Source organism: Lepidothrix coronata, unplaced genomic scaffold, assembly GCF_001604755.1.
Source record: "Lepidothrix coronata isolate B3197 unplaced genomic scaffold, Lepidothrix_coronata-1.0 Scaffold19, whole genome shotgun sequence".
NCBI classification, from domain to species: domain Eukaryota; kingdom Metazoa; phylum Chordata; class Aves; order Passeriformes; family Pipridae; genus Lepidothrix; species Lepidothrix coronata.
Window position 1 is genome coordinate 1,487,910 of NW_016690199.1, and position 16,087 is coordinate 1,503,996.

The following is a 16,087-nucleotide window of genomic DNA, read 5'->3' on the forward strand; positions in this document are numbered from 1 at the left end:
TTCCAAACCGTTTGCTTTTTATTGACCACGAAGTTTTGGCACATCTCGCCACAAGCAAAATCACTTTGAAGATGTTGGCTCTCAAATGAATTTCTGCTGTAGTGCAATGTCTGTTCATGTTGGGAACAACTGTACAGAGCAAGGGGAGACCAAGCAACGCTGCACTCGTGTCACATGAGGTCACCTCAGAATCTGTGCTGCAGGGGATGGCAACACTCCTCTCTGCAAAATCCTTGATTGAGGAAGTTTCTGCAATAGGAATGACTGGTCTACCAAGCAGGAAGTAAGAGAAACTTGCTTAGAGATACTTCAGCTTCTTAGTTCCAGCCCCTTACTTCTTTTTCTAGACATTATGGCATTCTTTCAGTAAGAGAACATACCGAAAACTTAAGAAAAATACTTTCACATTGCTAATGGAAATTAGAATCTCTACAATTCCCTTACACTCTCTCAGAATAAGCTCAGAAGCATATACAGAAATTATTTAGGTTTCGTAGGTTTGTTTTTTCTGCTTTAAGGGTGGGGAATTTCCCCTCAAGTCTGTTAGTTGGAAGATTCTGTCCCACTTCAAGTTTAGGGATACCTGAACCAAAGCTTAAACCTGGCCCTTCTTGCTCATGAAGCAACATGCTCCAAATGCTGTTTGTTGAACTTGACTGCACATTATGGATGTGGTAGCTTAGGGACAAACAGGACACTGAAACAACAGGAAAAGGAACAGACTTGTCCGGGGAATTTCAACACAATTCTCCTGCCATTGCAATTTTCCACTGCTAGAAAGAGAAAAAAGATTAAGATCATCAACTCTGTGGTTGTCTATTAAGAAAAAGACTGATTTTCTTTTTAATTTATTATTTGGGACACTTGTGTGTTCTTCCTGAAATTAAGGAAGAGTGAGAAATTTCACTCCATGACCTGGAATTTCACATTTAATGGGAGGATGGAGTAAACATAACCTCAAGTACTTTGTTCCTTTCTCCTTCCTTGCAACAACTCCTGTTGACTCATGGCAGTGAAGTGTCTAGAATTTTTCCAGGAGCCTTTTCACTGCTTGGCTTATGTTTAACCCACAGTATAAATCTCATTTGCCTGTTTCTCTAATATTAGAGGACTCACTGCAGCTCTTTTTACTTGTGACTAAACAGATTTAACCTGGTAGTTCAGATGATATTCTAAAAGAGTTCACAGAAACACACACTTCTTTTGAGATTATGACATCCAAAATACAGGTTAACAACCACCTTGATATCTAATTTTTCCTCGAAGTGCATCTAAAAATCCCTGAATCCCAACCCTCCCCCACATAACTAATGGGTCTTCTCCTGTATCTTTGCCATCCAACACACCACACCACTTTTCCAAGAGCCAGATGCCAGAACTTTAGCACAATCTCCATCACTTAAAACACAATTTTGAAGCTACTCTTCTCAGAAGGACTAAATAACCACTTGTTTCCACCAGCCTTTATAGTATTAATAAGAGACACTGGAGCGCCCTCTAATCCTGAGTAAGATACCTGTTAAAGTCTGGGGTTTGCCAAAAACAGATACAGATTTTCACTAAGATTCTCTTTTAAAGACAAATCACAGCAGTAGCTATTTTCTCTGTCTCTTTGCCTTGCCTTTTCATCCTTTTTGCACTTTTTAAAGATGAGTAGAAATTTCAACCACTGCAGTTTCTCAGCACTGGTGGGAAAGGAGGTTCTGTTTCCTACTAAGGAGGAGAGGGAGAGAAAAAGCAATAAATACTCAGTGGAGTGCATGGGGAGAAAGGACAAGGAAAATTATTGCATAAATTACAAATAGGAAAGACTGCCTTGCAGTGAGGTCTGATTACTGCAACAGGCAGGATGGAGCTGGCATGCTCCTCACAGGGTGGATCTCCATCCTGACAGGTCCAGTCTTGTCTCCAGAAGTGCAGACAAACAACCACTGTAACACATGGATGGAGCTTAAGGTGAGCAGACTACTTTTTTCTATATAAATATAGCCAATTTTATTGTATTAACATTGTCAATAATCTTTGTAAACCCCCCCCACCTGGAGTGCTCGTTTATACACACGTGAGTTTTATCACCCTCTTGTGGAAAAATACGTAATTGTATCCGTCAGAGGTTGCAGGAAGAAGCAGAAGTGGGAGTAAGGAAGGCAGTGATAAGGAACAAGCAAGAAAGCAGGAGAAGTATGGGCTGGGTGGAATAAAGCAAAGTGAAGGAGAACCAAGATGACCAGTAACACAGTGTCACCTCAACTTCTTCAAAAAGCTATCCCAAAAATGTTATTTGAAAACACCAATTAGAGCAAGCTGCCAAATTTACTCTCCCTTGGTAACACTGACATTACTCAACAAATAAGTTTTGTTCTCTACAGCGTTTCAAGTACTATCTCAGCTGTAATCACCACCTTTTGCATCTTTGTTTCCACACAGATGGGAAAACATACTCTCTATAAGCAGTTTTGTACAGCTAACTTATGTAAAATCAGAAGGTAAAGGCTTTCTTATTTATACAGAGACTGCATATAACATCTATGTCCTGCTGTTGGAATGTGAAAGTGCAGAGCATGTGAGCAAAGCTTGCCAAGAGAACTAATGAAAGCTTATGCCTTCACAGTACATCCTACTGGGTAACATAAAAGAAAAATAAGAATATTTAATTCCTCTAAAATCTGGAATCATCCTTTTCTCAGTTTCTGGCTATCCATGATATCAATTTGTAATCTGAGAAATTTAACTTGGGGTAGACTTCCTTTGGAACATAATCCATATGACAACATATTGAAAACATTGAAAGCAACAAACAAATTTACTGCCACCTACATTGTAAAACCTGAAAATCCAAGTTTGGTACAAGCACACACAAAAAAGAAGCCAAGGAAGTCATGGTAATATTAAACTCATGACACCGTGAGGAAGAACCGAAATACCAAACAACAAAAAGATTAGGTAGGTATGACAGGTATTGAGAAAAAGTAAGAAATCACACACAATGTATCCTTAAAACTTCCTGAAAATCTTCCAGGAATCCCACAGAAAACTACAGACCACATCCAACACAAACTACAGTTATTTCTTAATGACGCTAAACCTTTTTTCTGATGCTCCTCAAGGAGTTAGAAATTCATTAAAAATAACAATTCTAATGACAGATCTTCCTGAGTTTATGATGAAAGAACATGCAAAGAACCACCGCCCCCATTACCCAAACTACATTTATGCCCAGCCACTATTCATGATGAAAGCCATAAAATGGACAATCACGCCAGTTACATTTATTTCATTGTTTTAATCAAAATCTGACAGTTAAGTACTTCTTCAGACAACATACAATTTCAGCTTAACCTTATTCTTCATGATGATATCTGATTTTTCCGACTAAAAATTGCTGTATCCGAGTATTTAATCGTACCTCCAACTGGGGGTCAAGTCCTAAAAGTGATACTTTTACCAGAAGGTACACACAGTTACCAGCATTTATTCATCATCCCGGAGATACCACTGATGGTTTACTTGAGCTTCTGCAAAATACCCATCAAGTAAGGATGGCTGAGTCTGTGATTCATGTTTTGCAGCAGATACATCCTTTTCAATTCATAAAAACCTTGAAAAAAACCCACAACCTAATTATGTACCAACTTGTATAATCAGAACAGCACGCTGTTTGCCTCCACATCTCTTGTAACTCAGGCAGTTCTGAAGTCCAACATCAAGTTATTAGAACAATCTCTTCAGCTCAGGGAACACAAGAAGCTCCTGCTACAGAAGAGCTGGCAGTATGTCCAATGATGCACAGCAGACTTTACAGCAATCTGCTATTCTGATTTTATTTTAGGAAGCTGCCCAGAAAGGATCCATTGCACTTTTTCACCTTCTGCCCATTTAACCAGGTACAGCAACAACATTGTTTTCCTTTTTGCCCCCAGACTCTTGCAGATGCCATGGGAAAGACCATGGGAAAGACCATGCACTTCACACACAAGGAAAATACCACAGTTAAGAATCTGTCATATATACCACAAAGGAAAAAATGTGGTAAAAATCAATAAAGGGAATAAATGTAAAATAATGACTTCTTTTATTAAATGTATTTTAAAATGGTAGTGTTTTAAAATAAAATCCTTATAGTACATACTTTGTTTTCAAGCAATAAATCTTAATATAACAGTTAATAATAGACATACTGTGACTTGAAAAATAAACTGGATAGAGGAGATTCAAAAATACATTCTTATATTGAATGAATCTAAGAATACATACATTTTCAAAATCATACACACATCAGCATCAATTAGAAAAAACTACTAGTGAAAAACCTTCTATTACTGTGAATCACTATTACTCCTGATCAAAACTGGTTCCCCTGTAACTTGACTTCAAGATTTTGTTCAAAATACACAAATTTTTTAATCAAGCGCAACAACTAAGGGCACGAAAGTATTTTACACTGATTCTTTGGACAGCTGCCTTATCTTTTGAAACATTTGATAGAGATCCTCAGACTGTAGCTGCATTTTTTTTACTGTTTTTTGTTTGTTTAGTTTTGGAGGGTTTTTTTAAGCAGAAAACCACACACACAGAAGCCACCAACCCTACATAAATATTCCACCACCATTTCAGATCTGCTGAATTAACTGTTTGAGAGGACAGAGGACCAGGCACATCACCAAAATTAGGAGGAGGCAGAATGTTTTTAACAGTCTGGTTTACACTGTGGCCCCACAGACACTTGTCTCAGCAGATGAGAGGCACCACTGCACTTGGGAACTTCTCGAAGCAGCTCTGCCACCAGAAAACACCCTCATGTCACTGCACCTGCAACCAAGACTGACACAATCAGCGAGGTTTTAAACTAAGCTGAACGCTGGCATATCCTGCTGAAAGGAGATTCTAGTCTGTGTGTGCCCATTTGCTGATATTTGGGAATTAGACAGTTACCAGGATTACATGGTCCCACCCCTAATCCATTAATACCCACCCCACCAAAACTCACTGAACTCCCCAAGTCCTCTCCTCTGTTACTGCTGAAGATTTTTGCCTGATTGTGCCAAAGAAACGGTAATAGCTTGAATGAAAAAACTGTAGGTGAAAGGAAGTTACCCTGAACCTAAAAATAGTTGTGTGTCCTCCTCCCACTCCCCAGAAAGCATTAATGAAAGTGCTCTTTTCTCAGGGAGGCAGTAGCTTACAATGGATGAATGTGAAAGGACTGATGCCTTACTATAAAGCTCTACCAATGAGCAGAAGTAATATCCCATTTTAAAAACAGGAAATTAAATAAACTCAAAGCCTAAACTTTGTGAAAGACATTAAATGTCTACAGCTCATCTTTATACACAGACAGATATTATGCACATTTAATATACACAAACACAATTTTATAAATACACACATAATTCCAGAGATATGGAAAATGTGCTCTTTCACAACAGTAAAGCTCCATATCATAGTCAATTATAAAGGCAGCACTATACTTCAAGAATCATTATACTACATAGAAATAATTGCATGGCTGAACCAGAACTTGTGTTTGTTGAAGGTACTTTGGGAAAGGAATATAAAGGAGGTACTTATTACAGAAACAGGAGGTTCTATTACAGACCCATAGGGCTACACTTGGGCACAGAAGAGAAAATGGTAATACTATTAGAGTATTACAGGAAAACATATTATAAAGACATACTGCACAAATACAGACTGAAACCAAAAGTTTCTGGTGATGATGGCCAGGTTGGATGGGGCTTTGAGCAACCTGGTCTAGGGGAAGGTGTCCCTGCCCATGGCAGAGGGGGGTTGGGACTGGATGATCTTTAAGGTCCCTTCCAACCCAGGCCATTCTGTAACTGTGATTCTATGATGAAGTCTACACGTTCTGCAGAAAATTATCAAGATTTTAGGCTCAATCCTGTGAGGAGTACAGAAATACATTTTACACAGTGATTACAAGTTACTTCACTTTAAAAATTAAGAAGAAAACAGAAAAGGAAGAGGTGGGAATCAAACCACCTTCCCCCAACAAACAAACAAACAAACAAAAAAAAACCACCACCATGCTTATAGAAGGAAAATTGCCAGACCAGAGAGACTCAGAAATAAATACTGGGAACTGACTGGAGACTTCTGAAGATCAGGGGTAAGCTGACAGAATTCCTCCCCAACTGCAGTTTCACTAACACACTGCTAAGATAAGGGGCTACTGCTTTTACTATGATCTTAATTTCAAGTCAGCATTCCTACAGCTGCCCATTCTCTTCAGATGTTGGCCTACAAAACTACATTCCAAAAGGAGACAGTAACAAGGGACAAAAAATTCAGAAAGACAGAATGCAATTAGTGCATGGCCCTTTCTAAGCACCATCAAGCAAATACCTTTTCAGAAACAACCAGAAACCTTTAAGATTATTGGAAAAAAATATTCTACAACCAACAGATGTTAACAAATTAAAAGGAAAGTTAAGTGTATATTCAAAAAACCACTGCCAAGAGCACAAGAGAAAGTGAAGAAATTTATTACATATGACAAGAACCTTGTACATATTCATAAAAAAAAATACTAAATAGGCTAAGTCCTTCTTCCTTTCAGGATTGTGGCCCTATCCCCAAATCTTACACAGAGATGACCTACTATGTCCAGATTTGTATCGGCCAGAACGGACACAAAATTCCTAGAAGTAGTTCCAGGACTGATGCAAGATTCACCACTGATTATGTGCAGCACAAACCAAGTTCCTGTGTTTCTTTCATGCAATAAATTAGGAGTCCCGAGATCTATTTCCAGTTATGTAGATAAAGCTGGATTTTATTTTGAGAAATCATAACCACTATGACCCTAAATTCCTGTTTATGTATTAGGAGAAGTATTTAGTTTAGTCATATTATTAACAGTTTAATGATATCTGTGTATCTGATATCTGTAAACATTTCAAATTTCCCAAATGGAGAGCAGCACAGAAAAGACAAGCAGGCAGCCCCCATAAAAGTCAACAGAAAACAGAAGCTCTATCTCTCTTCTTCTACAACTCAAATCATACCTATTTCCAACATGAAGAGTTTCAGGTGGCATCCATAAGTCTGAAAAAGCCAGACTTTCTTATGATAAGGGGGTCTTCTAAAAATCCAAAAGAAACTTGTATTTGAACAAGAAGGTGCACATCTCGCAGTTCTCAGTCAGAAGTCTTTTGGAATTGTTAGGATTTTTTACCATTTAGGAACTTCAGCGTTTGACCTATAGATAGCATTCATAAGAAAAGCTTATGATAAAATCTCAGCTATAGGGAAATAATATAATGATCAAAAGCAAATAGCAAGTGGAAAGAGATTTTCCCTTTTCGACTATGCAATGCTCTTTTGTTGCCACTACACCAATTCTTTAATGCCATGGAAACTATCTGATAAATGTATTAGAAGCTCAACAAATTTCATAATATTGAGGTAGCAAAGCAATTGGTATTGTTGACAGAGAACTGCTCTAAGCACCTATTTTAAGGAGAAAAATTATCTAAAAATAAAAATCATACTTTGAGCTGTATTCAACGGAAGTATGCAACAGTTGCAGAGAACACGAAATGAAGCTACCCTAACCATATTGGATCACTGCAAAACATGGAAGAATGAGAGGGAGGAAAAAAAGCACGCCTTGAAATTACAAAAATGAGATACAAATTGCTTAAAATTTAACAGTCTTACTTTTGGATGGTTTTACTTAACCCAACTTCTGTATTTGTAATGAGAGCGAGGGGGGTGGGAACAATACTGTGAGTTACATGAGAGCTTTCTGTCCAGTTTCTCAAGATGCTAAACGTGTATTCATAAGGCATATGATGTTTTTAATCATCTGTATGTACGTCTTCATCCTCTGCACACTCCCCTATCACAACAGACACGGGTAGAAACTCAAATTAACTTCTCCTTCTAGAGGTAAATACTGAGATTGATCTGTTTTCACATGTCCAGCACTACAATACACTTTTTTTCCAACCAAATGCTTTCTAACATTGCACTGCTGTTGATCTACCTCTAGAGACTTCTAAGTAAAAAGAGCAGCTACACAAAATGAAAGTAAAATAGCCCTCCAATAAATAATACACCCTCCTAATAAATAATACACCCACCAATGCATAGAACAAGCCCGATTTCAGGCACACAACAAACTTGGGAGGGATTTCACTAAAGCACAGAGGTGGAAGTACTCAATCCCTAAAAAAGGCCCTTCACAAGGACTGCCCTGCCACTGACCTAAGGCACCTGCCAGGCTTGATGAAACCATCAGCCTTTTCAGAAGTAAAGCCAAAATCCATAATGCACTGCAGATGCATCAGGGAAAAGCATGCAAACATCAAAAAATGCATGTGAGAAACACACATGAGGGTACACCTATGCAAAAAGCAACTGTATCACAACTTCAGTTTGCACTTCCCATCCCATTCCCTCACACTTGAAACAAAGGAGAAAACTCTGGGTTTAAAGTGTTATACTGGACAATAGTTGTATTAAAAAAGGTAACTCCGAATTAGATCTAGTCACAACACAATAAATAAAAATATAATTAAATTTTCAGAAAAGTTAAGTCCTTATGGCAGGCAGACAGAGCAGCTTTTTGGCTTGGGGCTTTTGAAAGTCTAAACTCAGCCCAACACAGCCTCAGAAGGCACATCTTATTTTCTAAACACATTAAATGTTTATTTACAAAGTGATACCATACACACACTTTAAAAAAAAAAAAAGTAACAACTTCATTTCTGCATATTTTTTTTTCCTGGAATAAGCAATACTGAAAACTCCAGTTGTTCTTATTACATTTCCTAAATAGCAGCTTATCCTTCGGACTTGCACACAGCATCAAAACATACCATTCTCTTCTACTTTTCTTTCCTGAAACATTTTTATTACCAAATGAACAACAACACTGCCTTATCTGTTTTTGCAATTCAGGCATGTATGTTCACAGAAGGCAACAGACTGCATTAAAACACTACCAAAACAAGCCATTTCACTATATGTGACTCTGTCCCCAGGGAAAGGAATGAGAGCGGATAAGATGTGACAGATGTGTAGTCACGTCACTTAATACACTACTGGAAGGTGCTCAAATCATTATGGTGACAGGCAGAGTATAAAAACTTGCAAAGAATGGACCAAGCAGTTATCCAGTTTTCTGCAGACATGATTCTTGTAATCAGAGAAGATATTGAGGTCCGTGAAGTGCTGTTTGAGATAAGGCAGCCTGCCAATGTCAATATGCAATAGAGTCATAAAATAAAACATAGAAGGGTGCACAGCATATATGTTTTTGTCAGCAAAACCTCTCCATCATGAATATGAAATACATCTGATGAATATGAATTCGAGGTCTGTCCTCTAAAAATTTCCTGTAATGAAACATTTCTGAAGAGGTTTAATTAAACTCGAAATTTACCCAAACCAGGAAGCTTAAGCTTAGCAACTGTAGTTGTCCAAACTAAGTTTTGTTTTTCAGCTATTTTGCTGAAAACTCTTCTCTATTTTGGTTTAGAAGACAGAACAGTAAGGATAAAACTGGAAATCATATGGTTACTGGAGAGAATAGGACTGGTCACTTGTTTGAAGGCAAGTATAAACCTAAGAGGTATAAAAACAAATAAATCAGGACTTCCATCCAATTGGCCAAGTAAAGTATGAAAAACGCAGGATAAAATAGTTTCCTCATTTATTTCAAGTTTACTAATCCTGACTGTTACAAATATTAATGTAGGTCAAGAATATTTCCAAACAGCAGCATGATTTTAGCTGCCAGTGTCCCTTCAGTAGGGACCAATACCACTGCTGTTGTTTCTCATAGACTGTTAGACCCAAATCCCACAAATTAATCTGCACAGGTAGATCCCTGTGCCTCTGGGAATCCGCATTAAGGCAAAGAGGGAAAACTAACTCACAGGATCAGATTCTTAATTTGAAGCTGGACCACTGTAACTCATTATGACACTAATCATAAATATCTCACCAACACCCTCTGCTCCCCATCTGTTTGTTTTATCTTATTATAGTTTTATATCTCAATCCACGGGTCTGGCTGCAGTAGTCGAATTAAACACCTGCATGTGCCCGTGTTTCTGCAGGGCCAGGCCCTCAGACACACGCTGATTTTTCCCTGTGCTCGTGCCCATGCCTTGTTTGCTCCCTGAATGGGACAACAAAATAGAATGACATCGTTATAACATCAATTTCTTCATTTATACAAACACCGATATTGATGTTTTCAAATAATCCCATCCTTTAAGCCAAAGGATAAGCTCCCACCGACTTCTGAGGTGCAGCAACTGGTATGAAGTAACCTGCATATCGAAAATTACCTGGAAAAGTGTGAAACTGGGCTTTAAAATTATTTTGAAGAAGCACCTGCTTCTTTATGGTACCGTCACAAAACAACAAGTAAATTTCTTATAATCATGGAATATCCTGAGCTGGAAGGAACCCACAAGGATCTTCAAAGTCCAACTCCTGGCCCTGCACAGGACCACCCAAAGAATCACAAATAATATTCATTGCAGACTACTAAATCAAATCCACTGGCACCAAGCAACCCTGAACTGAGGAATACTGAATCCAAGCCAGTCACCATCAGGCCCAGTGCAGGAGGTTGGATGGACCTTTCCTGTGACCCAGGATGGCCATTCGTGCATTCTTACAGAGAGCCCACAGGAAGAAGCCCACAATATTTCAAGGATAACTCCACTAGAACTAATCCCAGAATCCAACTTTTAATTAAAATAAAAAACACACATTAAGGTATAAGTGTGTTTGTGGGTGTTGGTTTCAGGTTTGGTTTTATTTTGCAACTTCTATCTTCTTTTGAAGAAGTGGGGTTAAGAACTAAACCAAAGTGCAGTCACGCATTTATTACATATTTAAATACTCTGATTAACAAATTTGTCAAACAGGTAGATGAGGGAATGTGGGAAATACACGTGCCCACAAAGCAAAAAAAGGCACAGACATAATATTAAACCTATTAAACGTGTTATTTTCCAGAATTATCAGCACCAACCATGCTTATTTTCACTACTTATGGCAGAAAGGAAGAACAGCCATTAAAAAAAAAAAATCCACAGAACTAAATAAACTGCTTGAGAATTCAATGTTGAAGACTTCTGAAAAGGTATTTCCCCTTCCTCACCAGACAGACATTAATTCTGATTTTGGCCCCTGGATTTGTACTGAAATTTGGTGATAGCAGGAATTTAGGGGAAGCATTCAAGATATCACAGAGATACTGGTGCTCTTTAAAGAGCAGTATGCTGGATCATAATTTTCTTTCTCAAATCAGAGGTTAAATCTGCCAGCAGAAATTCAGCTCCAGCTGGGATATGCAGGATCTCAAAACAGTAGGGTCTTGCCTAAGACCAGACTGGCAGCATCTTTCCCCTTGAGAGGCTGCAGCTCATGGGACCTTTTGATTTCAAAACCCAGCAGAAGCCAGGAGCTGGGAGCTATCCATCCACAACTGGTATGAGAGGGGGTCCCACCTCCTCACTTGCTGTAGGACAATCAAAATACCCCTGTGGGCTGCAGTTGGCACCACTGTCACAGGTTACAGATCCACACGTCAAGGAAAGATGCTTAAAACCAGTTTCTTTCTGCTCACAAGTCCATTTACCCTTTCCAAAATCACCTCTCATTAGTGTCAACTGCTGAGGATTCACAAACTAAAACACTCACACACAGCCTGAGTGCCTTGACAATTCAAGGCATGGTACAAGTTAACATCAGCATTTAAAACTTTCAGAAGTATTGCAAACAATTACCACGCCCTCAACTCACAGATAAAATATTCTGTAAAGCTTAAATACATGTATTTCTGGCATGAAACATTTCTCAGTGCTGGCAAAACTTCCCTGCAATTTTTTACAATAGCATACTTTGAGTTCAGAAGCTGGCTGTAGGGTAAAATTGTTTTATTTATTAAAACCCATATGTGGTCTTACCTTTTAGCAGAGGCAGGGGAGTTAACTCGATAGGCTTGCCCTGAGACCTAAACTGGGAGGAGCTTTGTGACCTCTTCTGTCTGGCTTTTCTGACGGACTTCCGAGAAAATCCGTCTACTTTATCCACTGATGGAGGAGTAGTTGGTGCTGAGGACATATCCCTACTGAAGGAAAACAAAGGTTACAAATATATTCCAAACGAGTGAAATGGGTAAAGATTAGCCTAAACTTCCCAAATATCTTCTTTCTGCACCACTCTCCTGTTGACAACTCACCCACATAAACTGTTAAGAGATTTAGCCCACTGATACATTTACACATTGTATGGAATAAACTTAATGGAGCTTAATCGTTAATGCAATAATTCCTCTTGCTCACTTTTTTATCTGTGTCTCCCATTTGCCAAAAATCCTGCAACGGGAAAAATTCAGACCTAATGCTGACATCATTACGTCAACAGAATTCATACACCTGTAGACCTGACATAGGATTGTGCTTTAACTATGCTTTAAACTATGTATTCTTTGGGATGAAGTAATTTCAACTCACTCTGCAAGGGACCATGTATGCTAAAGAATGGGCACACAAAAAGGTACAAATGTTTTTTTGGCATTCAAGTCACCAATATGCATGACCAAAAAAAAATAGGACAGCAGAAAAATTCCATTTGCTTACCATACCTGCATACCAGATTTTATAGAAATGTAAGAAGGTATAGCAGAAAGCACTGTTATACTTCACAATTTCGCTAGCACTGACAAATTCTACATAATGCTGCTTTATTCTCCATTTTAGAAATACTCAGTTACTTTCCTGTGAGTCTCTTTACACGTAGTTATTCCACGTTCTGGCATTTCTGTAGGACCAGCAGTGTGGTAGCTGTAACTGTTCTAAGGGCACAAGCCAGACAAGGTTTGCAGGGAGAGGCAGAGAGCCAAAAAAGGCTTCTGCAAGCAAAAGTTTGTTTGTTTCCCAACTTCAGCTGGTGTAAGCAATAAGCACTGCATCTTCCTATAAAACCAGCCTTGGTAGTACTCCTGTAGCTGATTCCATACTACTAGGAAACATTTAAACAGTGAATTAATGCATTCACCTATTGTATTTACCAGTCTTGTCCTGCGTGTTATAAAGGCTCATCAGATCTTGATGAAATACGTGAGCAATACTCAACAGAAACGAGACAGGAGGAATTCAGGCCTACATGTTTCAAGCAGCTCTGTGCACAGTTAACTTCGCCAGCGTGTGCAGCTCCCCTGAAATCAGCAGCCCCATCTGCATTAATGACACGATCATTAGCGAGAGCAGCTCCGTTGATTTCAGCCAGGCCACACACTCGTGCAAAGTTAAGCATCGGGCGTAAGCATTTGCAGGATCAGGGTCTTAGAACATGTCCTTGGAAAGCATTACTCATCCTCAATGTCTGTTGACTTCAATTACCAAAGTGACTCCTTTGCCACAAGAAGTTGATTCCACGACACAGAGAACACTTTCGAGTACTTATTTTTATTAAAATATTTGATTACTCATAGGCTTCATAAATTACTAAATCCCCTGAAACAGACATTATTTGGGTTTGTCTTTTGTAAGAAAAGCTTTCGAAAGCATGATTTGTTGCAACAGTGTAAACAAGCTCCGAAAGATAAGAACTGTTTAATGCAGAATCACATATAGGTGCACTAAATCTATCAAAAATGGGAGTATAAACTCCATAGCTTCTTCGAGGAAGCATGTGCAGCACTCAGAAGGTGAACTGTGCAGCTGGCATTACAATAATGAAAAAAATCTCATTCCATCTTTTTGATTTCTCCTGAGGTATTCTCTCACTACCAGCTCAGGCTTTCTAAATATAATATACTATCAGCAACATGAACCCGTACCTTAAACTGGTCTTGTTTATCATCTGGGAGGAAAAAAAAAAATGCCACCATCACCAGGGTATTCAGGCCCCAGCCAAGATTAATAAATAAAAAAGTCAGATAAACTGAAATAGAATGGCCTGTACTTTAGTAACCCACTTCTAAGATTTCAACAGTCCGCCAAAAAACATACAAACACGAAGTTACCTGTTACATAAACCAAATTCTGGAAATATCAGCAAAAAATATATTCCCTAAACCTGAATCGGTTTGGCCCTATTTCATCTCATCAGAAAGCTTCCCCTCCTCATCACGTGCATCATTAAAGTGTAACCATCCCTGCAGAAATGTTTGCACGCTCCCTCCAAATTAAATTACAAAAAAAAAAAAAAAAGAAATAATAATAATGGACAGGGACTAAAGTAGATCACTTAAACTGCAGGATCATTGTGTCAGCAAGGAGCTTTACAGACACTTCCCCGCTGTAAATTTAGTAACAGTTTCCCTAACCTGCTTTATAAATTATTAAAATCTAATTCTAATTCAACAAGACTCCATCCAGCCTAACAACGTTACAGTAAACACTGATCTTTCTTTTCGTCTCCCCAAATGAACATTCGCTGCCCTGCATACACTATCACAGGGAAATACTCTGTTTCCACCAAGAGTCGGGGGGGGGAGGAGGGAGGAGGGGGGGAATAAAGCCCGAGATTATTTATTGTGTGCGAGGGGGAAAAGCTGCAAACCCGGCCACCCGCTCCCCGCTTCCTCCGCTTTATTCCCCGAGTATTTTGGTAAATACGAAGCCACGCTCATCAGATCCCTCAGCCCCGGGGAAGGGGGGGATGGTGGAAGACGCGAAAATACCGACGGATATCGGCGGGGAAAAGGGAGCAGAGGCGCAATTATCCGCTCCCGGCTGTCATTTCCAGACGGGATCTCCGCAGCTGGAACATGTCCTCCCGCAGCCCTCCTCCCGCACCGCCGGGCCGGCCATGGAGTTACCTTGACGCTCCTGGGTAGAGAAGCCGGAGACGGAGGGAGGCGGCGGCGGCCTTGGCGGAGCGCGGCCGATGCCTGGCGGCGGCGGCGGCGGCCCGAGTGCGGTTCTCGCCGGGCTCGGTCGCTGCCGCGGCGGCGCAGGAGCCCTGTAGGCCTCGGCCTCGGCAGCGGCGGGGCCTCCCCGGCGCAGGGCGGCGTCGGCGGCGGGTTCAGGCGCGGGCGGCTCCGCTCAGTCCCGTGCACTCCCCGCTGCCTGCGGTGCCGCTGCCTCTTCACATTCCCGGAGAAGGGCCCTGCGAGGCGGGGTGGTGTGGGGGGGGGAGCCGCCGAGCACAGCCGAGCCGAGTCGAGCCGAGGGGGAGCGGCGGGCGCGGAGAGGGGGGGGCAGTGCCGGGCAGGGCGGGGAGCGCGGGTTCCGCCGGCGGCGCTGGCGCGGGGGAAGAAGAGCGAGTGGAGGGTCCCGGTGGGCGTCGGGGTCGCGGTCCTATTGTGGCTCTCAGCGGGCTCCGGCCATGGCACTCGCTCGCACACACTCGCTCGCTCACAACCGAGCGCGCTGCTGCCACCGCCCCCCGACCGCGGACCGCCCCCGACCGCCCACCGGAGCCGCCGCCGGGACGCGCCGCCTCAGTGGCGCCCGGAGCCGCCTTGGCCGCCGGGACCGCCGGGAAAGGGCCGCCCCCTCCCCCGGCAGCGGCGCGGCCCCGCCGCTCCCGCAGCCCCGCGGATCCGCCGCATCCCGCGGGTCCCTCGCATCCTTCGCCCGGGGGAGCGGCGGGGCCCCCTCGGCTGAGCGGTAAAACCCGGCGCTGCTGAGGGAAAACCCCGCTAAGGCTGAGGTAAAGCCCCCCGTCGGAGCCCCTCGCGGGGCGCAGAGCCCCTTCCCGGGGAGGGCAGCGGGCGAGGGGCCGCCCCGGGTCCGGCCGGAGGGACCCGCTGCGGGCACGGCCGCAATTCCCTCTTTGTCCGCACTGGGAAGCAGCGGCTGCAGCCTCCCTCTCCTCTCTGCCCCCTTGGGTTTCTTAGCCCAGTGTGTGATCGCTGTCTGCACCACCCTTTTTTATTTTTTTTCCCCCCTTAAGTGTATTTTTATATACTTGGAACCAGAGACCAGCACAACGGCTGCTTGTAGATAGTATGGTTAAATGTCATAAATTTTTGTTTAAACTTATCTACGCGATGGCTTTGGTGTTTGATGGTTTTGTTTTGGGTCCTGGTTAGTTTGTTTGTTTGTTTTCCCCAAAATACAGCAAACGGCTATAGGGCAATGGAGCT

General features: G+C 41.5%; 1 protein-coding gene across 7 annotated transcripts in view; it reads right to left on the reverse strand.

Annotated features, from left to right (window-relative positions):
* Window positions 1-16,087, reverse strand: part of PPP2R5E (protein phosphatase 2 regulatory subunit B'epsilon) — a 78,010-nt gene that overhangs the window by 57,619 nt on the left and 4,304 nt on the right. For 3 of the 7 annotated variants that reach the window (XM_017807550.1, XM_017807545.1, XM_017807546.1), the window contains exon 3: window positions 11,955-12,118. In XM_017807550.1, the coding sequence (XP_017663039.1) occupies window positions 11,955-12,118 (164 nt within the window). Of the gene's footprint in view, window positions 1-11,954; window positions 12,119-14,815; window positions 15,382-16,087 lie in introns of those variants that run through there. The other 4 variants (XM_017807548.1, XM_017807549.1, XM_017807551.1 and 1 more) reach the window with 3 other exon arrangements.